General features: G+C 34.7%; 1 protein-coding gene across 3 annotated transcripts in view; it reads right to left on the bottom strand.

Annotated features, from left to right (window-relative positions):
• Positions 1-2,042: 2,042 nt before the first annotated feature.
• PAWR (pro-apoptotic WT1 regulator) overlaps positions 2,043-23,089 on the bottom strand; it is a 138,478-nt gene continuing 117,431 nt past the window's right edge. The window contains exons 4-8 of one of the 3 annotated variants that reach the window (XR_015253469.1): positions 22,169-22,316; positions 19,759-19,863; positions 17,563-17,645; positions 2,866-3,079; positions 2,043-2,229 (exon numbers count right to left, since the gene is read on the bottom strand). Coding sequence is in view for 2 of the 3 variants with exons in the window: in XM_086712748.1 (XP_086568874.1) it covers positions 3,064-3,079; positions 17,563-17,645; positions 19,759-19,863; positions 22,169-22,316 (352 nt within the window). In the remaining variant the exon portion in view is untranslated. Of the gene's footprint in view, positions 3,080-15,063; positions 17,646-19,758; positions 19,864-22,168; positions 22,317-23,089 lie in introns of those variants that run through there. The other 2 variants (XM_086712748.1, XM_025926413.2) reach the window with 2 other exon arrangements.

Here is a 23,089-nt window from a genome sequence, read left to right as displayed (position 1 = left end):
ATTTATTTTTGAGAGCGTGAAAGAGAGACAGAGCATGAGCAGGGGAGAGGCAGAGAGACAGGGAGACACATGTCCGAAGCAGGCTCCAGGCTCTGAGCTATCAGCACAGAGCCCAAAGCGGGGCTTGAACTCACAGACTGTGAGATCATGACCTGAGCTGAAGTTAGGCGCTTAACCGACTGAGCCACCCAGGCGCCCCAGAGAATTCCTCTTTATGATTTAGAAGATTCCTTCTTAGTTTTAAATCTTTGCTTTGTTTTAACAACATAGTATCTGCCCCATTTGGCTTAAAAACAAAAATTAAATAGGTGACAACGCAGGCTATAGACAGATTAGACTTCCATAAATAGAACAAAAATGTTCACTTCTTGGTTGAAGCATAATATTTTGGCAAACAGGAAATCAGAAAAACTATTTTAGTTCTCATTTCAGCATTATTTAGCTAATTAACTTTGGGCAGGTCTCTCAAGTTATATGCCACAATTTTGTACACTATTAAATGGGTATAAAAATTGTCCTTTAAGTTTTATAAGCAGTACAAAATCATTCAAAAATATTTATATGGTAGCTGGTGCTACTGGTAGATGAATTCTGAAAAGGTACAGGGAAAAAAAAGTCCATTTCCAGTTTCATTTCTTGTAATGTCTTAAAAGACAAGGTACATTTTTTGAGGTTTCTTGTTTAATATCTAGAATACTGTGTTCACATTCAGTGAATTCTTTAAATTCCTTTTCCTGACATCCATTTGGACCATGAATCCAAAATTATGCAGGCATTTTCCCTATTACATGAAAAGACTGATTGGTTTGCACAAGTTACACAGTAAGTTAGTAGCAGGAGCAAAGGTCAGAATCTCTGATCAATATCCTAAGCATGCCAGGACCATTAGGCTACACCTCTGCTAACAGGAAGACTGTGACACCCTGTCTAATATCAACAGAATTCTCTAAGCTGAGCCTTATTTTGGCCATTGGTTCCTTTCAGTTCACATACGAACTCTTTTTACCAGATCTGCTTCTTTCTCTTTCTCTATTCATGCCTAACAAGCAAAGAAACAGATAAAAGGAAACCTGTAAGTGCAGAGGTAAAGAATGTGAATAATCCACAAGCCAGAAAAACCTGACTAAATGAAATTAACTAAATGGATTTCTTTTCTACAGTTTAGAACGCGAATTTTCTTAAATCATATGATGAGTCTCAGGATATACAGCAAGGTACAATGTGAGTGCAATTAAATTTCATTTTCGTGAAAATTTTTTCATAGGGTCATAAAACGGAAATGAGAAAGTACACAAGGTGGTTTTAGTAAGAGAAAGAAAAACACCTGTCAAAAAACAGTAAAAAATCATGAAAATCATTCAGAAAAGGCAGTATAGTCATCCAAAGTAATTTATAAGTTGAATGGGGGAGATCTATTGAAAATATAGACACAGTCCTTATCGATTAGGAAGAAAGGAATGGCCTATATAGACAAAGCATATGTGGAAATAATAATACCAATAGTTACGCATTTACCATGCGACACACATTGATCCAGGCATTTTTTAAAATTCTTACTTAATCCTTACAAATGCTAGATCCTTAAGAAGTTTTACCAATCCCTTAAGAGGATTAATCTCTCCTTCCTCTGTGCTTTATTTACATTATGTCTATCCTTTAACCGTATGTAAATTTATTGAAGACAGAGACCATTGATTCGTTTTAATACTGCCTTGGGCATCTATCGTAGTACCCCACCCAATAAATAGTACAGTTTAAATGAGTGGTGTTCAAACTTTGGATGCATAAGAATCACCAACAGATTTTGTTAAAAGGGCAAATCGCCAGACCCCAGAAAACAGGACTCAGTCAGTGTATCTGAACTGGACCCAGTGATTAATTCAGATACTCAAACATTTATTAAGTACTTTATGTGGTAGGTGTTATTAACTCCACTTTGTAGACAAGGAAACAAAGCCATGGGTAAAGTACTTCCTAACAGTCACAAAACGTGTAATAAGTAAGACTCAGGGTTAGGCTAAAGTAGCAACCAAGGTCTCTCATTCACTCCTTCGTTGTTTCTTTTATTTACTTATTCAAACAAGTATCTGAAAACCTCCTATGGGCTTTTTCAAAAGGAAAATGCACACAGACAACAAATGCCAATTATTTCTGTACCGTTAGAGGACAGTCCTGGAAAAGCTTCCCCTACCAGTGGAGTCCAGAGTTGCCCTCGGAAAGGGTGCAAATCTAGAAGAGAAAAGGGACGTCCTAGTTTTATTTCTAGATATAGCAGCACTTCACTATTTTAGGGATAGCTTTTTACTTTTTTTCAATGGGGAATATATATTTTTGAAATTCCTTTCAATCTTTCTCTGTGTGGTGGCTTAGTTGGCCACTTTTAAGATGTTAAGAAAATCCAAAACCACCTCCTTAAAACCATATTACCTTTGGTAACCCCCACCAATTTAAACTGAAGTCCCAAATATTTTTAGTTGAAAAAAGCGTAAGTGCCCGCCTTAATTTTTCTCATTAATCTCACTCATGGGAGAGAAAAGTTCCTACTTCTGAACTTTATTAAAATAGATTAAACTTTCTTATACTCTACAAATGCCACATGACAAGTAAATTACCTATGTTTAAGCTGAGCAAGGTATTGTCTTACTAGAGAGATATTAATCAGATATGTAAGATCTAAGAATAGACAAGTATAAAATCCAATATCTAAAAAACACGAAAGGAATTAGACTGTGTACAATTTCAAGTTAATATACATATAATTGGACAATAAAATATCCACATTCCAGTTAAGACTCTTTTTTTAGGCCAGAGGACAAACATTACTTTCCAACTTGTGCAATTCAAAAGGAAAAATGTTTTAAATACCTCTGTGGCATTCTGCCGTGATTAAAAAATCATCCCTAGTGCTAACACCTAGAATTGCCATCCTCTGTTTTGCTGCCTTATAGTACACATATCCAAATCAAGAAAAAATGCTTCTTGTTCTCCAGGAGCAGGTCAGTAGATAAACAACCTCTTGCTTTGATATGCTTCCTGTTCTCTCTTATCAGGACACACCGGTCACTAGTAATCAGGTACACTGAAAAAAACAAGTGGAGAGGTAGAGAAAGAAATTGACTTGTTGCCAACCTCCATGAATTCAAGCTGATTCACCCTGTTTGTTTAGTTCCCGTATCAGCTTGGTTAATGACACTGCCCTGGGATATGTTTGTTCAGGAGTCCATGCAGAGACAATTCTTAGTAGGAAAACAGGCCCAAGCTGAGGCTGGGGATTTGGAGAGAAGAGAGACCTAACTGAGAAATACTCAGAGCCTCTCAAATAAACTAACTCAAGAAGCTCTTTATTTCTAAAAGATATTTTTCTTTACCCAAGACTGTTCAATGTTCCTTCAATAGTTACATTTAGCAGGGGATATAGATTACATTACATTTGAATCAGCACATCCTGCATTCTAGTTTAGGACAGAACTCTGACTTGCCTCATTTGGACTTCTAAGGACAGACAGCCACCCTAGAAAAGCAGAAATCTAAAACCAGATGGTAGTTTTATTGCTTATCCAGAACTTCCTGATAGCCTTTTTTTTCCCCCAATTTCAGGAAAGATTAACTGTTACAATGTTTCTTCACTGGTATAAATCACACTGTAAGAGTTACCTTCATTTTAATTCTTTTCCCATCATAGCTATGAACGGGTGTTGTATCACACATTTTACATGCATCATCTCATTTATTCTTCACAATGACCCAACTAAGTTAGGCACTATTTAATCCTTGTTGCAGATGGTGAAATTATAAAGCAACTCATTCAAGGTCACACAGCTAATAGTGGTACAACCAGGATCTGAATTCAAGTAGGTCTGAACTTGAAAACTAGTGGTCAGGTGGGTCTAATTTGGAAGCTGTGACTTCCAAATTAGTGTGTATACAAAGAACATTAGACGCAGCCCTCGGCTGTAGTACCATGATCCAGCAGATGATGAATAACTATTGCTAAATATTCCTATGACAAATACTAACCCTCCCTCAACTCCTTCAAAGTTTGCTTCAAATGCTAGGTCCTAAAGAAATCTATCCTAGTCCTTGAAGAATTTAATCTCTCACTCCTCTTTTGCTTGTATAGATTCTATTCTTTAACCATATGTAAGCTTTTTGAGGACAGAGACATCTGATTCATCTGAGTATTCCTGTAGACTCCAGGTGACTCTGATGTAGGAGTAGAGGAACTATCACACTTAAAGAAACAATGCTTCACTGAACAATGTAACACTGACTTGAAATCATGTTCTAAAGAGGCAAGGATAAAATGAAAAAGTTAATTTCTGCTATCAAAAAATAAGTTTTATAACTTTCTAATTTAGAAATTAGTATTTTGTAATCTCTAACCTTCCCCCTAAACAGACCTGTGTCACAGACTAATCTTAGCAGTAAACACCTGTTTTCAGGTACTAGCAAAGTATGATTCCACTTCTACTGCCACGTGACACGACATCAGGGTAAATAACATGCTCCTCTCAGTCTTACTTCCTCATCTGCACAGAGACAATCAGTTTTTTAAAAGTTCGGCAAGGGGGCGCCTGGCTGGCTCGGTTGGTGGAACATGTGACTCTTGATCTTGGGGTTGTAAATTTGAGCCCCACGCTGGATATACAGATTACTTAAAATCTTTAAAAAACAAAAAGTTAGTGAGGAAGATGTTATAAACCCACTTGAGACCAAGTAAGAGAACCTCCTCAAGTAGCCTGGGAAAGAGAAACAGCTCTTACCAATATGTTATTTTTAAGAGTTTTTTTTTTAAATCTCAGTTATAAAAGACTAATGCTACTCTGTAAGTCAACCAGGGGTAAATCCTCAAAATTGGATCTAATCCCCCCACATATATCCTTTCCAAATGAAATAAATCTTTAGGCACGAATCACAGGAAATGGATAAAGTGTCCTGACCAATTAAAAAAAAGGGGGGGGGGAGGTGGTGAATGGATGATTTCACCACAGGGGGAGTGTTTCTCAAGTAACTAGACAACAACAGCCTATAAAGTACACCGTACTTACTCAATCACAAAGCTCAGAAAAAAAGTAAAACCCAGGAAGAAAGTTTTATCTAACCATGGGTGACTTTGGGAATTTTATGAGCTATAAAAACACAGATACTTGAAATTCAATATAAGATTTAACATATAAACTATGAATAATTACAAATTATTCAGATGGCCAGAAGATACTAGAAAACATGGGGCCCTGACTCCCACTGAAGACTTACTATCATCGGCCACTGAAGACATGATTTAGGGGCAAAACTAAAATTCATCTAACAAATTAATGAAAATATGAATTTACGCTCTATATCCACACTCTCAATTTTTTCAAGATTAAGGGAATAAATCTTTCCCAACAATTAGATTTATAAGCATGATTTTGATAACATAAACTAGATAGCCCCATGACATGTATTGAGGCTCAAAAGATAAGTGAATTTCAATTCTCATCTTTTGTAAAAGTCCAAAGGACATTCTGAAAGCAGCACTCTTCAACCCTGTGTCAACTTTTTTATTGGGCAATAAAGAATAGAATGGTGTAGGCTACGATTTTTTTCACCGCAATGTCCTTTTACCTAATACAAAGACTAGCACAAAATAGTATGCATTAAGTATTTGTGAACCAATGCAAGATACAAAATGCAAGAATTTAGGTTATAGTTGGTTTCCATAATCTGGAATAAAGGAATGGATCCTTCTTTCTGGATGAAGGCATGGGCAGGAATGGAGAAAATCATTTGCCAGTATTATTACATGGTCCCCCAGGTGATGGCTGATAGCAGCTGGGCTTTATTCTAAGCACTAGTAAGGACTCCTGGTGGCTCAGTCAGTCATGGGGCAACTTCACAACTGCTTCTAGCCATCATCCAACACTTTTTTTCATTTAAAAAAATAAAGGAGCTTATATTAAGCAACATGTAACTTAACACTCAACCTGATGCCTTTTAAAAAATCTAGTATAGTTAACATACAGTGTTATATTAGTTTCAAGTGTATAAAATAGTGATTCAACAATTCTATATGTTACTCAATGCCCAACAACATTAAAAGTACTCTTAATCCCCTTCACATATATCACCCATCCCCCCTCTGGTAACCATCAGTTTGTTCTCTATAGTTAAAAGAGTCTGTTTCTTGGTTTGTCTTTTTTCCCCTTCATTCATTTTGTTTCTTAAATCCCATGACTGAAATCATATGGCATGTCTTTCTCTTATTTCAATTATCCTATCTCCATTCATGTCACTGAAAATGGCAAGATTTCATAGTTTCTTATGGCTGAGTAATATTCCCTTGTGTTTTCCATACACAGACACACACACACACACACACACACACACCTTCTTCATTCATTCATCCATCAATGGACACTTGGGCTGCTTCCATATTTTGGCTGTTGTAAATAATGCTGCAATAAACACAGGGCTGCATAGATCTTTTCAAATTAGTGTTTTCGTGTTCTTTGGGTAAATACAAGTGGAATTACTGGATTGCGGGGTAGTTCTATGTTTAATTTTTTGAGAACATCCACACTATTTTCCAGTGGCTGTACCAGTTTGCATTCCATCATCCAACATTCTTACTCCTCCTCTCAGGACTGCCTCACAACCTGCTGTGAAGACTTGACAATGGCCAGTACCTCTGCATAGGTCCTCATTCAGAATGACTAGAATTGGAAATGTATAGTCTCTACTAAAATCCATACTATGAGCTTGAGTCAAATTTTAATGTTGTGGGGTGCAGAAACCACAATTTGCACACCTTTTTTTAATATGAATTTTAGATTATATCAGCTCTCTTTTCAAGCCCAACTTAATGAATATCTATCTACACATTTCTACACAGTTGGTGGCTGAATTCTAATATGAACACTTTACTCAAAAGAAAATCTTGACTTCTATAATCAATCTCCTGAGATTGTCAACAAGCATGAATAGATTTAAATTTCCAAAATAAAAAAAAAATATATCAAGATACATTTAAGACCTATTTGAATAGAAAATGAGAAAAATAAATGAAAATGGCAAAGGAACAAGTATAGTTCTGTCACCTCCTTCAAATTTTCCAGTAAAAGTAGAAGTTGGAATATGTCTCAATGTCCATATATAGCTTTTACAGTTAAGAAGAGCTCTATAAATGCCTTCTGGTTTTTGTATCATTTGATAATCTTTTTAATGTTTATTTATTTTGAGAGAGAAACAGAGAGCATGAGCAGAGGAGGGGGGAGAGAAACACAGAATCCGAAGCAGGCTCCAGGCTCTGGGCTGTCAGCACAAAGCCTGACATAGGGGTCGAATTCAAGAACCGTCAGATCATGCATGACCTGAGCTGAAGGCAGATGCCCAACAGACTAAGCCACCCAGGCACAACCTCATCTGATGATTTCAATGACTATCAAAGCTTTAGTTTTCTACAAAGAAAGGTAGCTCTTGATTCTGGGTCCTGAAAGGGAATGTACAAGATGAGACTGAACACTTTATGCTGCAAAACAAGGAAGGACCAAAAGGACACAAGAGCCAACCTGGAAAACTCCTACCAGCTACACATGATATAATCTGGATACAAAAATAATGACTGCAGTGGACTAAAACACATTAAATATATAAACAAACATATGACTTACCTTTGGAGATTGTTTGAGCTGTGGCTCATTATTAAAATAAATGAAGGGAAAAATCAATGTGATCTTACCCATCTTTTAGGGCAATCAAGTAATTGATAAATGAAAAGTTTCTCTTTTAAGAATTCGTACTAGTGTAAATAGAATGATAGAATTAGAAAACTATATGATAGGGGCACTTGGGTGGCTCAGTTGGTTCAGCATCTGACTTCGGCTCAGCTCGTGATCTTGCAGTACGTGAGTTTGAGCTATGTGTCAGGCTCTGTGCTGACAGCTCAGAGCCTAGAGCCTGCTTCAGATTCTGGGTCTCCCTCTCTCTCTGCCCCTCCCCACCTCATACTCAGTCTCTGTCTCTCAAAAATAAACATCAAAAAAACTTTTTTTTACATAATAATGGTATCTGAATGTTAATCTTAACATCATTAAAAGTGAGAAAAGACACATTGTATCTCATGTGATTCAATAGAAAGTACACACCACCTATGAATTATTGTCCAAAAGAATATAAATTGAATCTAATAAAGCCTCTGCATCTAATTAACAATTTACAGGAAAAAGAGGGGATACAGGACAAGTTAAACAGCATCATAAAGATGCAATTAGTCAAATCTAGAATGTGGGAAATTCTATAGAGCAAATAATCTAATTTCTTCAATTTGAAAAACGGCATAAAAATTGGAGGTGTGTCTAATTTATAGGCTAAAAAAGACTTGAGACATACTAATCAAATACAGTGGATGACTCTCAACTGAATCTTTATTTGAATGAACTAACAGTAAAAAGGCATTTCTGAGCTATCTAGAGAAATGTGAACACAAAGTACTACCCATGGTGGCAGCCAGGCAAAGGGGCCTTGCTAGTTACTTAATATGGGGTGGGTAATTAACTGACTGTCCCAGCTGCTAAGGTCTGAATCCACCATGGTGTTTAACAGAGGCCTGTTTCCTACAGCTGCTCCTCGCCAAAAAAGGAGCAGAGCAGGAATATATAGTCAAGCCCACTCCTGTAAGATGTGGGTCTACTCTTATGAACACGAACAGGCACCTTTGGTTTGAGGACTTTTACACCTTGCTAAAACTTTTTGAACTGCACTGTGGATTAAGACTTCCTGCTCAGCCATCCTTCCCGTTTTCCTTCGTAATAGTCAAACCTGTACCAACGTCTTCCCAACCTCCCCTAGCTCCTGCTTACTTACACGTGTTTTCAAATAGCATTGAAATTGTTAGGTGGGTTGTTTTTTAAGTGTGGTTGTTTTTTAAGTCCTTATCTAATAGAGACACTCAAATATTTATAGGTGAAATGATAGGATGATTGAAATTTAATTTTTTTTTTTTCATTTTACTTATTGTTGAAGCAGAGGGGAAGAGCAGCAAAGGGAGAGAGAGAATCCCAAGCAGGCACCATGCTAAGTGCAGAGCCCAACGCGGCGCTTGATCCCAAGACCCTGAGATCATGACCTGAGCCAAAATCAAAAGTAAGACACTCAACCGATTGAGCCACCCAGGCGCCCCTGAAATTTAACTTTAAAATACCCCAGCAAAAAACGAAAAAAATGGGGGATAAAATAAGATTCGTAAGATATGAATAACTATTTTCTCAACTTTTTTGTATATCTGAAAATGTCCATAGTAAGAAATGAAAAATACCTGACTAGTGATCCTCAAAACTATTAAGGTCATCAAAAATACAAAAAGTCTAAGAAAGTGTCACAACTAAGAGGAGTATAAAGAGACATAACTCCTAAATGTAGTGGGGTATCATCAATTGGATCCTGGAACAAAGAAAAGATATGAGAGAAAAACTAAGGAAATCTGAATCAAGTATGGATTTTAATAATAATGTATCAATATTGGTTCATTAACTGTGACAAATGCACTATACTAATGTAAAACATTAGTAACAAGGGAAATTGGCTGTGGGATATTTGAGTACTCTCCATACTACCTTCATAGTAATTCTGTAACCTAAAATTGCTCTAAAGTATTTAAAAAGCAGAAGAAAATAATTAAAAAATAATAAACTATCTCATCATGTAAGAAAAAAATGATTCGAAATTAATACATAATAGACTTTAAATTTTTTCTTTACTCGTTGGGATGCAACACTTGATTTCTCCTCACTGATCAATTAGCTAGAAATGCTACTGATTTTCTGAGTTCACAGAGAGTAAACTCTGAAGATTCAACCTCCCCATACGCCACTCGATAGGGTCCACACATGGAGGAAAAAAAAAAAAAAGACAAAACCAACAAAAGCAAAACTATAAGTGATGAAACATACATTTATTTATTCCAATAAAGTTTTAAAATTTGAAAAAAAATGCATTATTGTTACCAAAAACCTTTAGACAATAACAGAGATCGAGCTTAACACAGTAAAACAAAGATTTCATTCCACAGTCTCTTGGACTTAAGAATCCATTTGCGTTCCAGAGATAACACTAAACTAATGTAGTGATGTCAAGCTGCCAGTATCCATGCTGGGGCTTTTCCTGATACAGTCTTTTGCAATATAAGCAACAATGAAAAGATTCCTTTTTTTTTTTTTTTTTTTACAAGTTCATGTTATATTATTTATACACTGTCCAAAAAGAAACCCCCAGATCTTTATTTAAAAATAGAAATGTGCAATGCAAATCTACAAGCTTTGACCCGCATCAGAATTACCTGAAGGGCCTGTTAAAACATAGATTGCCGAGCCTCACCTCATTCAGGTGTTGGGAGTTTCTCTTTCTAATAGGTTTCTAAGTGAAGCCAATACTACTAGTATGGGGACCACACTTTGAGAATTATTAATGTTTAATAGGACAATGATTACATCATAAAAGTGAATATATCACAGCATAAGCACAAAGCACTGCTTTGTGGCTTTGAGCAAATTACTCTTCCCAATCTGTAGCTTGCACAAGTTTTAAAGAAGTGAATAAAAAAGTATCACAGCACTTAACACAATGCCTGGCAAACACAGCTACTGAATTACTAATTATTTAATGTTCTTGTGCTATACTACATTAGGGTTACAGTTGTGCTCAAATTGTTAACTAAGTGAGTCACTATGCTTAGCAGAACCTCTTAAGCCTTAAGCCGTACACTGATCTTAAAGGAGCTGCAAGAAACAAAAGGCACTTTTAGGCCCCCTATGACAATCATTTAGCATTTCCAAAATGTCCATTCACTCATCCCATTACAATTTTCACTGATTCACTTTAAAGAGTGAGGTTAATGTGACAGTTACTGGCATAATTTTACTTTAAATTATTGATGTTGTTCATTGTTCCAAATCATCCACACATGAGTCTTTCAATTTTCTACGGAAAACTAGTTAATTTTCCAACTTTCTTTAACACTACCTATCAAACAAATGCACTTTTACCAAAAGTGATTTTCTGGTTCTTAAAAGAAAATGGAATTTCCTATGGCTCTGATAGCTTTGGTTATACTCCTGTACTACAAGAATGATAAATCAGATGCCTATTAATTTTTCTTAATAATTTGTTTCCATAAAGCTAAGATGTCCACAGATGACATCATGTACCTTTGTTTAACCACAGTAAATAGTTCACATTTTAAAGGAACGCAAATATTTCTCTAGATATAAACCTGTAACACAAAGGCTGTGGATTTCATGTCCCATGATATGTCTAAACAGAAAAGCAACTGCTTATATATGTGTTAAGACTATAACTTATACTGAATAATTCTGCACATTTTAATGTGAATAACACAAAATTCTTATTTTGCTTTTCTTTCACATGTGTAAAGTCGAAGTCCAATCTACTTTTACTAACTGGTTCATATTAATTTTTTCATATTTCTCATCTATGATATCAAGTAGGTAGTTTCTTCCTTTATTAAATGCATCTTTATTCAGCCACACAAGTTTTTTGAAAGTGAAGAATAAAACTGTGCATTTTGCATTTTGTCCAGTATTAAAAGGGAAGTTTTGCCTTCTAGCTTCCTTTTCAACGTTATCTGGATAGACATCAAAATAAAATGGATTGTAAAGGATATTATAACCAATCCTATCTCTTTAACATGAAGGTCCAACATCATATAAATTCTTTCCAAGAAGTTGGCCAGGAAGAAAAGGTAACTAACCTATTGTAGAGGTGAAAAGAAAAACCAGACACATGAGATTAGTATATTGGTAGTATACAGCTACTGACAGAATTGTGTGCATGCACAGAGTGAATCCAGAAGAAAAAAAAATAGGGATTTGATGAAGTCTAAGATAAGGGCTTCCAGATACAATTAAGACTAAAAGGTCTTGCAAATTTTTTCAATAGGCTTGCTAATGGAGTAGGTTCTTATATAAGGACTTGAGACATTATCTAAACAGTCTGACTGAAGGATGCTTGTTCACTTGTTAGACATGTATGACATTACTGACAAGATTAATTTAGAGTTCTAGAAGTAAAGAAGACTGATTAGCTTGTGCAGGTGTATGAAGAATGACACATTAGCAAAAGGTTATGTAAACCATTTACTCAAAAAACAAAGACCAGATTTTTACATTCCCAGACCCCTACTTATCTTTTTCAAACTATGAAGGGCCTGAAATTCTTTGAACACCATCAGATTTAGTTGGGAACAGCTCCAATTTTGAATTAAGGAATTATTCGTGTAGTTTTAAAACACAATTAAAAATTTTCAATCAGATTGAACATTTGTACACTTCCTCACTTATTCAAGAAGTCCCACCATTAATGTATACAGATCTTATCAACACTGCATTTTTGTTTTTTAAAACATTATTCTTTCTATAATAATATATACTAAAGATTTAAAAGTACTGCATACTCTTTTGGTAAGAGGTACACAAGTTAATTAGAATATTTGCATTATCCCTTAACTTCAAAAATAAAACTGATGGTCAGAGTTTTACTGATAGTTCAGGAATAAAAACATAATTAGTGTTGAAAAATAAATAAAAATTTATTTTTTCATTGAGTATTTATTAAGAATGAATCTATAGGGGCGCCTGGGTGGCTCAGTCGGTTGGGTGACCAACTTCGGCTCAGGTCATGATCTCGCAGTCTGTGAGTTCGAGCCCTGCATCGGGCTCTGTGCTGACAGCTCAGAGGCTGGAGCCTGTTTCAGATTCTGTGTCTCCCTCTCTCTCTGACCCTCCCCCGTTCATGCTCTGTCTCTCTCTGTCTCAAAAATAAAAATAAACGTAAAAAAAAAAAAAATAAAGTGGATTGTGCTCAAAACATCACACATAAGATGAAAAAAAAAAAAAAAAAAGAATGAATCTATATCGTTGACTACTCCATAACAAAACCTATGCAATGGGAATTATGAAAGCTCCCTACACAGTATTAATGTGGTCAATAAATTATCCAGGTGTTTTCCTCAAATGTTTAATTACCTGAATTAACTGATTTTTCAACGAAACAATACATTTTAGTTTTCTTATGGTTTTTGCTGATAATAACAGCCATCTGATACTTAAACTTAGAAGAAAAACATAATAAAAACCCTGAATAAAATAGGCAGATCTGTCAAAAAAAATTTCACCAAAAAAGGTAATATACATCTAGTAGGCATCCAGAGAGAGATTCAAGACAAAACAGGCACATAATCGGTGTCCATCGAGGGATCATCACTAACATTCTATTATTACCGAAGCAGTATGTGCCTGTATGTGAACTGTTAGATGTAAATGTCTTAAAACAACCTAATCAATAATGTATAGAGAGCATACCATTAACAGGTTGGTGTATCTGAAATGCACTGAACTGTTTCTACTTTATTACTGCTATAAATTCCTTAACAATATTCTTTTCATAAAGCACAATTACCTAAATGAAATATGGTAAGATACTTCCCAATATACATCAGGTCTTCCAATCCACCATTCAGTAAATGCTGCAGCAAATTAAATGGTACCTATTACTAGACCTAAAACACAATGGCTAGATAATTAATACCAAAAATACACTTTTGAATTAACTATTTAGATTAGACCCAACTAATGCTAATTAAGATTGTATTTTGTGCTATTGACACATACTACATAGATTGTACACTGCTAAATGGAAAGGCTGGTCCATGTCCCTTTTTAAAAAACCTCTATAATAACTATAATGATATATCTAGTAGACTACTAAATACTTGCCAGAAGAACAGATATGAAAATTTAATGTATTTATACTCCTCATCCATAGTCCTCTCACATACTCACACGTAATTATTTTTAGAATGGGGATATGATTTTAACATGCTGTAACTGTCCAGCTAAGTAAAATAAAAAACAAAAAAAACAAAAAAAAAAAAAAAAACCCAATATGGGCTCAGGTTTTCTTGGGTAGTTTTTCAAATCTTAATGCTGAGAATGAAACAACTAACTTTATACATCAGTGACAAATTTAACAAAAGGCGGGAAGGCACCTGATGAGCAAGAAGTTTGTTGTCTATTGGTATTATGCTTTCAGTTTAATAGAACAACAAAAGTGGCACTAGTTCTCAGACAAGTAACACAAATTACAATGCTGGTTGATGGGATGCCCTTTCCTTAAGAGAGTGAGCACAGTTCCAAAGCAAAGGAAGTCAAGCTTACTGTTACATATTAGGAATGGTTCAGATACAATAGAAGAATGTTTAGCACTGACTTTGACATGTTATTTTAAAGTTCTGATTCCTGAATGCTAGTTCTTTCTCACTTACTACTGCTCCCAATGAAAAGCTGGTGTGTTGGTTTCTTTTACTACAAAATGAAAATATATGCCTGAATCTTGTAACAGGCTATTAACAAAACCATGAACAGTTATTAAGGGCCGATACTGCATGGAACTTACTAAGCACTGACTCAATATTATAAAACTATAAAAAAGATAGTCCATATGTACATATGACTATTGTCTAGAACACCAGATCAATGATCAAACCCAAAGTCTTTCCTGTTTCGTATTACAATGTTGAACATATGGGCATGTCTATTATACTGACTTGTATTGTTTTCAACAAAGTATTAATGGACTCAAATGTTACATTTTAATTTTTAATTATAAAAATCCAGATTAACTGTGAAACTATAAGTGACTTATAATTGAGGTAGGTTTTTCACCTTAAGAATACATTGTTTTAATAACCACAATTAAAAAGTTACTTTAAAATAAAAAGAATACATTGATTCATGTATCTGCCCCGATACCTAATTTTCTATGTTTTAAACTGTTTGAGCCGGTGTAACAGTGCTAATCTCTAGATTTAGTAAATTCCCTTAGAAATACACAAAATGCCACCCTTTTCCCCTCTAAAGGCAACTATAGTGCAATAAAATTAATGACAATTCTAGAAGAATGAAATGGAGATTACTTTGTAAGCCTTAATACATGTCAGAAATCAGGGAGATAAGTCATGTTTATTTTAGTTAATAAACTTACTGTTTTGAAAATAAGATCATAAACACATTAAAACTTTGAATATGCTTTATTATGCCATAAATTCCCAGGAAATAGAAGAAATATAATTTCTGAATGGAACTAATAATTTCACAAATACTAGCACTTTATGTCAACAGCCAAGTTTTCTAAAGTAGTGCACATGTATTTAAAGTTAACCTTTTTAAAATCTCAATGCTTTTTTTTTAATCTCAATGCTCTTTATAAATTTTAAAAGGAAATTATAGCAGATCCTACTTAATTTTTCACTATTCAGTGTAAAAATCTATGTGTGATATAAATAAACATTTTAAGAACAGCGGGAAGGACTGCATGTGAATTGCTTCGCCTAAGCTGTTAGGCTCCTGTACTAGGTACCATTATGTAAAATATCATTGTTGAAATTTTTCCTAATAAACTGAAGGAAAATTTTTAAAATACCTCACTCTTTAAAAACATCAATAACTGGTATAAGTTTAAAAAGGAAAATGACATATTCCTTTACTTACATATGGACTAAATAGAAATTTAAAATAATTTACTGAAAAACCAGCACACTAATATATTTTACGGTGACACTGACAGCATTTTCACAACATCCAAAACTTCGATGCAAAACTAGGTAATACCAGTATTTCCGCCACATACCGAAGGGTAACTGAAGGGAGAGGAGCGTGCCTCACAGCCAAGGCAGTGACTGAGCCTGGCGTACCACTCTGACACGTGGGCAGCAGGTGGCTGTTCCCAGGCTGGGTAATGTTCTCCAAAATGATGTCCTTATATAGTAATTCTGCAACTATATCAAGTTTGGTAATCTAACATTGACCTTTTTGGTAAATACATATAGACATATGAAAACTTCCCCAGGGGCCAGATAAATTATTAAATAAACTAAAAGGAAACAAAATGCTAGTAGCTAACATACGTTAATTCTAGGGTATCAGTGGAAGATATAGGAGAATATAGACAGCAGCTATTTCCAAACCTAGGTTATGATCAGAATCATCAGATGGTGAGCTTTAAAAATTCTGTCCAGGCTCTCAACCTAAATCTAGCTAGAAATTACAGCCAGGGAATTCTCTGTAAGCAACCCAAGTGATCCTGATGATTAGCCAAGGTTGAAACTTCTCAAGTGAGAAGCCAATCTAAGTAACCACAAGGAGTTTTAAAATTCAAAATTTACTCTACATTTTGTCCAACTGTTTCACTTCCCTATTTTTCTAATAGTCAATAATGAAGGAAATTGGCAAGTGAAGAAAAAGAGTCAGCAGGGTACCCAAAATGGGTTTCACTATGTTTAACTGGACAAAAGGATTATCTGTATACGGTTTACAATTCAACTATCAGACACACATTTCTTAACGTTAACATATTTTAAAAGAGGGCGTTTCCTTACTCAGCATGAAAATATAAAACAACTCTAAACATTAATAATATTTAATAGAAAATTTGTATAATTCTTCAAAATTTTTTAAATTGTTTTTAAAAATCCAATGTTGGGAAGAAAATCCCTTAAATTTGAGGTAGGGGAATGATTCTTTCACATGAGACCACTGTATCACAGTGTTATTCTCCAAGTTAGAAATAAGGAAAGTATTTTGGTACTATTTTTGTTTATGTACTGTTTTGTAAATATAAGTATAAATGTTTTTGTGGATAAATATCTTGGTTTTTATTTAATGCAAATGATAATTAAAAATATGGATTATTTTTTATACATTGAAATTGTACACACTCTCCAGGACTGATGAATAAACAACTTTTTAATATCCCATGTTCACTTATAAACCTTGAAATAATAAAAAAGGTAGGACCTACCCAAGAAATTTTATAATGAAATAATAAAATTGTATGTTTTTCAGAAGTGATTTAAATTTGTTTTCAACATTCAGATATAAAACTGTATATTTTAATGTACTGCAGCACAATTCAAGTATTCTCTAACATTTTTTCTTTAGCCAACTAGTCATGGTATTAAGTGACTTTTCCTAACAATTTTCCTTTTTAAAGATGACCGTTACACAAAACGGTGTGACACTCTCTAAATTGCTGAAAATAAGTTGAAAGAACAAATGACAGTAGAAAAGAGTTTATGAGTGAATCAACAACACATAAAAGTTTGCACACATCAGTAATAAGGCATTTGCAGGTAACTCCCCAAAAGTATGTGAATTCATGTAAACAAAGACCATGTATATTCCTTCAGGGAGAAAACACACTACCATAGATGAAATTTTTTAAATGGTTGTGACTTTAAACCATATATTATTTGAATACCACACAAAACCAAAAGAGGCATAACCTGCCATTTTAATAACTGAAAGATGTTACTGAATTGTGAAATTGAAGGTTGATACTCTTATGAAATAATGAAAAAGAAGTATCTTGAAAATAAACATCCACTGTTTTCTAGAAATAAATATACATACTTAATGTATTGCAGCATAGGAATATTATCCTAGCATTAACCATAACATTCAATCAGTAGTTCTAAAATATTTTTTCCACACTGGGACTTGAATCTTCTACCTTGTTAGCTGACCAACAACTTTCAAAAGAGTTTTATTTTCTTGCTTTAGTTGTTCATTTTCATCTTCTATGTCATCTAGATCCTTAAGGAAACAAGACAAAAAAATAAAATATGAGTTTTAAATACTTAAAAATATTCTAAAGTGATAAAAACACTTAAAAACAAAGAAAATTCACACAAGCATTTAATTTGGAAAGAAGGGTAAGTTCTGAAAACGACTTTAGATGGAATATGCCCCACCTGACGGCAGCACCCACTACTCAATTCCTCATTATTATCATCATAACATGCATCATCTCTTGCCAGATTTTTCAGTTTTTCAAGAGAAGCCAAAAATCAGAATTCTTTAGCTGTGAATCTTAACCTATCTCCCCTTCCCCCAAATTGAGGGCTGAACAAAATACATGTGTGGGCAATATGAGGTTCAGGGCTTCAAACTGCAGCCTGTGTCAAATGAAGTAGAAGAAGATTGAGGTACAAGTTCTGAATGTACTCCTACCATCTTGTACAATCTTTAACAAGGATGTCTCTTGTGGGGTGGGAATCTGGGGAAGCGACAGAAGGAAGGCATACAGAAAAGGAGCTCTGGAGCATATACAGTTGATCTGATTCAATTCAGCTTAGGCTTCTCTATATTTTGTTTGAGGAAAGGTTTTAGAGCTTAAAAAAAATGAAAGCCAGTAAACTAATCACTCTCAAGTTTTAAAGTTATATGATTCCAGGTCTATGTTCCCTATATTAATCCTAGTACCCAGGTATACAACAAATTTGGTAAATATGAAGATAATTCCCTCTAAGTTTTAATGAGAAGAAACTTTTTCAAGGCAGAATGTTTACTGATGGTCGTAAAGGCACATATTTTTAGATTTATCCTTCTAATTCAAAAATCTAAAACTTGGAGCCATCAATTTAAACTATAAATGTGCTACTGAATAGTAGCACTCTGATATCCAGTATACTGCCTTTGGACAATTAGGTAAATGATTTTAAAATGTGCAAAAACAGAATCTGTATTTACTCACAAACTAAATGAATGATATTGGGAACCTTAACTGTTGAAAACAACAATAAATATACAGGATTCACAAAATCACTACAACTGAGACCTGCTTAAAATTTAGAATTAAATAATAAAATACATTTCTGTATTATTACTAGATTATAAACTCTGAAGAGCAGGTGTTTTAATTATTCTTTCTAATGTACATAGTGCCTAAGAAAATGCTAATACACACAGACATCAAAAATATTTTCACATTTTATTAAGTCATATTCCAAAACCAACAGAGGACAGCCTGTGTTCTAAACCAAGATGAAAGGCTATCTACAAGAATGGAAAAGCTTACTTAGAATTAGGAATATGGGATACCTGCTGTCAAATACTGTCTCAGCTGATTACTATGTGATCACCACATATGACCTTGAGCAAGTTAAACTCAAGTTTCTCAGTGTCCTCATCTACCACCTGTAGTTAATGCCTCAGAGCTTTATTAGAATGGGTCTGCACATAATGAAGCGTCTTTAGTTTCTCTTCTTTCATTGTTAGAGTTAAGACTGATTAGGAATCTATTCCTTTTTTCCCTGAAGCAAACTTATTTCTTTCCTCCATCTTACCTAAAGCTTTCCAAAATGCAAAACACTGGTATCTCTTCTCATCACCATTACCTAAGTATGGCCTAGCAGTAATACCTGATTCTTAAGCAAAAAGTAAATTCTAGGGCTGAAAACGAGAAAAAGCAACAAACAGTACTAATTGAGACCTTGAGGTAACCCTAAACCTAAAGTAAGAGATACCTCTATATAACTGGAGGGAAAAGTTGGTGAAAATATACACAAAGACATCTGGAGTTTCTATGTCAAGAAAGTAGCAAGTTTAATTCTTCACTGAGGCAACTATGTGCCAACACCCTTTTTGATGTGTGGTGGTGACCAAGCCTCTCACCTCCAGACTAACAAAACACTGAACAAATCTGTTCATCAGTCCATCACCCAAAGAATAGTATTAACTGAATACAACTGATAACTGGCCAGAGGAAATCCACTTATAGAATGAAATGATGGTTCTTATTACCACAAATTACCATTTCATTATCAAAATAATGAATTTAAATAATCTTTTCATATATATGTATTTTCACCCAATTGCCGGGAAAAATAAAAAAGAAACCATACAAGTGAAACATGTGAATACTCACTCTATTTAACAAATCAATTTCTTCCTTGAGTTTTCCAATCATTTCCTCTTTATCTTGCATTAGTCTCACAAGTCTTAAGTTTTCTTGTCTTTCTCTTACTACTTCCTGGTAGATATAATTACAAAGCATTAATTGGGAAGTAAGTGGTTGCTTTTAACCTTAAATGACACCTATCTGCCACGTCTGATGAAGTACCTTAGACATATGAAGATTTCCAATGCATTTCTTAAGTCACTTGCTAAGGGAGGGAATAACCCATCCAGGAAAGACCCAAAGAATGAGAGGAATACAGGAGTTGTGTTAAATCTATATTTACACAATTCTTTAACACATACTAATAACCCAATGACTTACCCTCTTTAGTTTATCACCACCCTTAGTAATGAAATACCTTATATTGTTTAATGGATAACATCCTGTTTGAGGAAATTCAAGCTTTTTATTTGAAATACAGGGATTTCAAAATTTTTTTATTGTTTATTTTATTTTTAAGAGAGAGACAGACAGCAGACAGAGTATGAGCTGGGGAGGGGCAGAAAGACAGGGAGACAGACTCCAAAGCAGGCTCCAGGCTCCGAGGTGTCAGTACAGAGCCAGCAGATGTGGGGCTCGAACTCATGAACCATGAGATCATGACCTGAAGTCTGAGGCTTAACCAAATGAGCTACCCAGGAGCCCCCAAAATACAAAGTTTAAGGAGATGGTTTCATGGAAAGTTCTAAACAGAAAAATAATCGTCTTCAATTTTACTTGTGGCTCTGCCAGTTAATGGGTAAAATAAAAGACCTGAAACAGATGACTGGTTTTTAAACTTTTCTTCTTTAAAAAATGTAACACCTTTTTCAAAGAAATACTATTTAGAATCCAGGTCCTTGGGGGCGCCTGGGTGGCGCAGTCGGTTAAGCGTCCGACTTCAGCCAGGTCACGATCTCGCGGTCCGGGAGTTCGAGCCCCGCGTCAGGCTCTGGGCTGATGGCTCAGATCCTGGAGCCTGTTTCCGATTCTGTGTCTCCCTCTCTCTCTGCCCCTCCCCTGTTCATGCTCTGTCTCTCTCTGTCCCAAAAATAAATAAATGTTGAAAAAAAAAAATTAAAAAAAAAAAAATTTAGAATCCAGGTCCTTGGGCTGGGTTGACTACTTTGGGGGCAAAAGGAAAGCAGAACTGGAAAACGTCTGAGAATTTAACTTCTTTCCTACTAACCCTTAGAAAAAGCAGTCAGCCGGCCTCATTAATCAGAGGCTGCCAAATTACTAGCAACTGTATCCAAACTCCTGTGGAACTTTAAAAACCTTTCTAAAGAAACCCTTGAAACCTATGAGACTAGATGTGTTCCTTGAAATTTTCATTTGTTATTTTTTTAATGTTTATTTATGTATTTTTGAGACAGAGAGAGACAGAGTGTTAGTGGGGGAGGGGAAGAGAGTGAGGGAGACAAAGAATCGAAGCAGGCTCCAGCCTCTGAGCTGTCAGCACAGAACCAGATGCAGGGCTCAAACTCACGAACCGTAAGATCATGACCCAAGCCGAAGTGGGACGTTTAACTGACTGAGCCACCTAGGCACTCCTTAAAAGTTTTTTACTTAAACCCACAGAAACTGGTATCAAAGTTGAGATGTGAACTATAAACGATCATAATGGTATAAAATTTTTTCTTCATTAAATTTCTGCTTAAAATAATCTTTATATCACAGGGAATAATTTCAACTCAGCAAAAACCATATTTTCAACAATCAGAAAGTAATTCAGGACCATTATCAATTTTATGGGCTAAATGTCTACAGGAAAAAACCTGAGATCATATGGTTAATAAATTTATACCAATGTGCATCTGACTTGTTTTCAAAGATACTTCTGAACAGGTTTATTCTGACAATTGTTTCAAACACCAAAGATGGTTCTAGGCTTTAACCAGAACCCAGAAGAAAGTCTACATATGATAAACTGTACAGATAATATAATACACACAGTAGTATATATTGTCAGCATAGACATAACATTTTGAAGACAAAGACAAAGACTGTCTTTAATATATTAGAGGTAACCCTTGGCAGAATGGGAGTGTCAATTAAATATTAAGGAATACAAGAATTGGCTCCATTTCTAAAAGTTTTAACATCAACAGCATTGAATAGGAAAGTATTAAGGGAATCAGAAAATGCCTAACCACTAATGCATCTGGAAAATATATATTTAAGACAGTAGTTCAATGCTGCTACTTGACTATACATGGAAATACCAATTAACACTAATGATATCTTCCACTAGTGCCTCTCATTCTTTTCACTTTGTTGGCACTCTGTCTCACACAAATTTCAGATTATTTTCAAATGCTATGAAAGTTAAAAAAAAAAAAAAGGAATCTCAACAGCATATTAATTTTATCAATCTTAAATAATTTGTAATTCATACCTTTTCAAGATCTTCAATTTTCTTTTCCAACATGCTACTTGAGACCAAATTACCTGAAGCATTTGCATCCCTATTATATCTGCTGAACCCACTTCTATCTGTTCGGGGATATCTACTTGAGACATCTTCTTCAGAGGCAGTAGTTGTGCTGTGGAAATAAAAAGCTGTATTTTATAAAAGAATCTAACACTCAGCAAGAAAAATGCCAAGAATATTTTCTATTCACCATAAATAATTACCACTCCCCAAGAATACGTGGTCATAGTAGCCAACTCATATATAACTAAAGAAGTTAATCATTATTCCAACACATTGGAAAAAAAAAAAAAAAGGTTAATTCTTTTGACCACTATCTACTGAGTAGCTGCTAAGTACCGGACACTGTTCTGGGTACTAAAGATGTAACAGCAAACAAAGACATGGCCTCTGCCGAAATTTCAGGGAGCTTTCAGTTTAGCAGGGAATATAACCAATTATCATAAAGCAAGATGACCAACACAGTAAGTGTCTGGTACTAGGAGAACAATGACAGGAGACTTAATGAAGACTACCTGTGGTTAAAAAAAACAAAAAACAAAAAAAACACACACTGTTTTTCCTTTTTTCTTTCTTTTTTCTAAATTCCAAACCATCATGGACCAATACTTTCATAAGATCAAATAAAAATGAACTAGTGGAAAAATAAAAGTAAAAAAAAGGCCATATAAAATACAAGTCCAATGTTTTATTAGTCACACCCATTAAATTATATTTCAATAATATATTTAGACTGAACAGAAAAAAGAATCACAAAAAATCGTGTATTTTCATTGAAGTATGCATATAGGCAATCATAGAAAAGTTATCGCACTAACTTTCATCATTTCATAACTCTAATTTAACCCAAAGTGATGCGTGAAATAGCAACTCTTCATATTAAAT

The sequence above is a fragment of the Puma concolor genome, chromosome B4 (assembly GCF_028749965.1).
Source record: "Puma concolor isolate L17-30 chromosome B4, mPumCon1.1.hap2, whole genome shotgun sequence".
NCBI classification, from domain to species: Eukaryota; Metazoa; Chordata; class Mammalia; order Carnivora; family Felidae; genus Puma; species Puma concolor.
The sequence above is the reverse complement of the archived record's forward strand: the minus strand, read 5'-3'. Positions and strand labels throughout refer to the sequence as shown.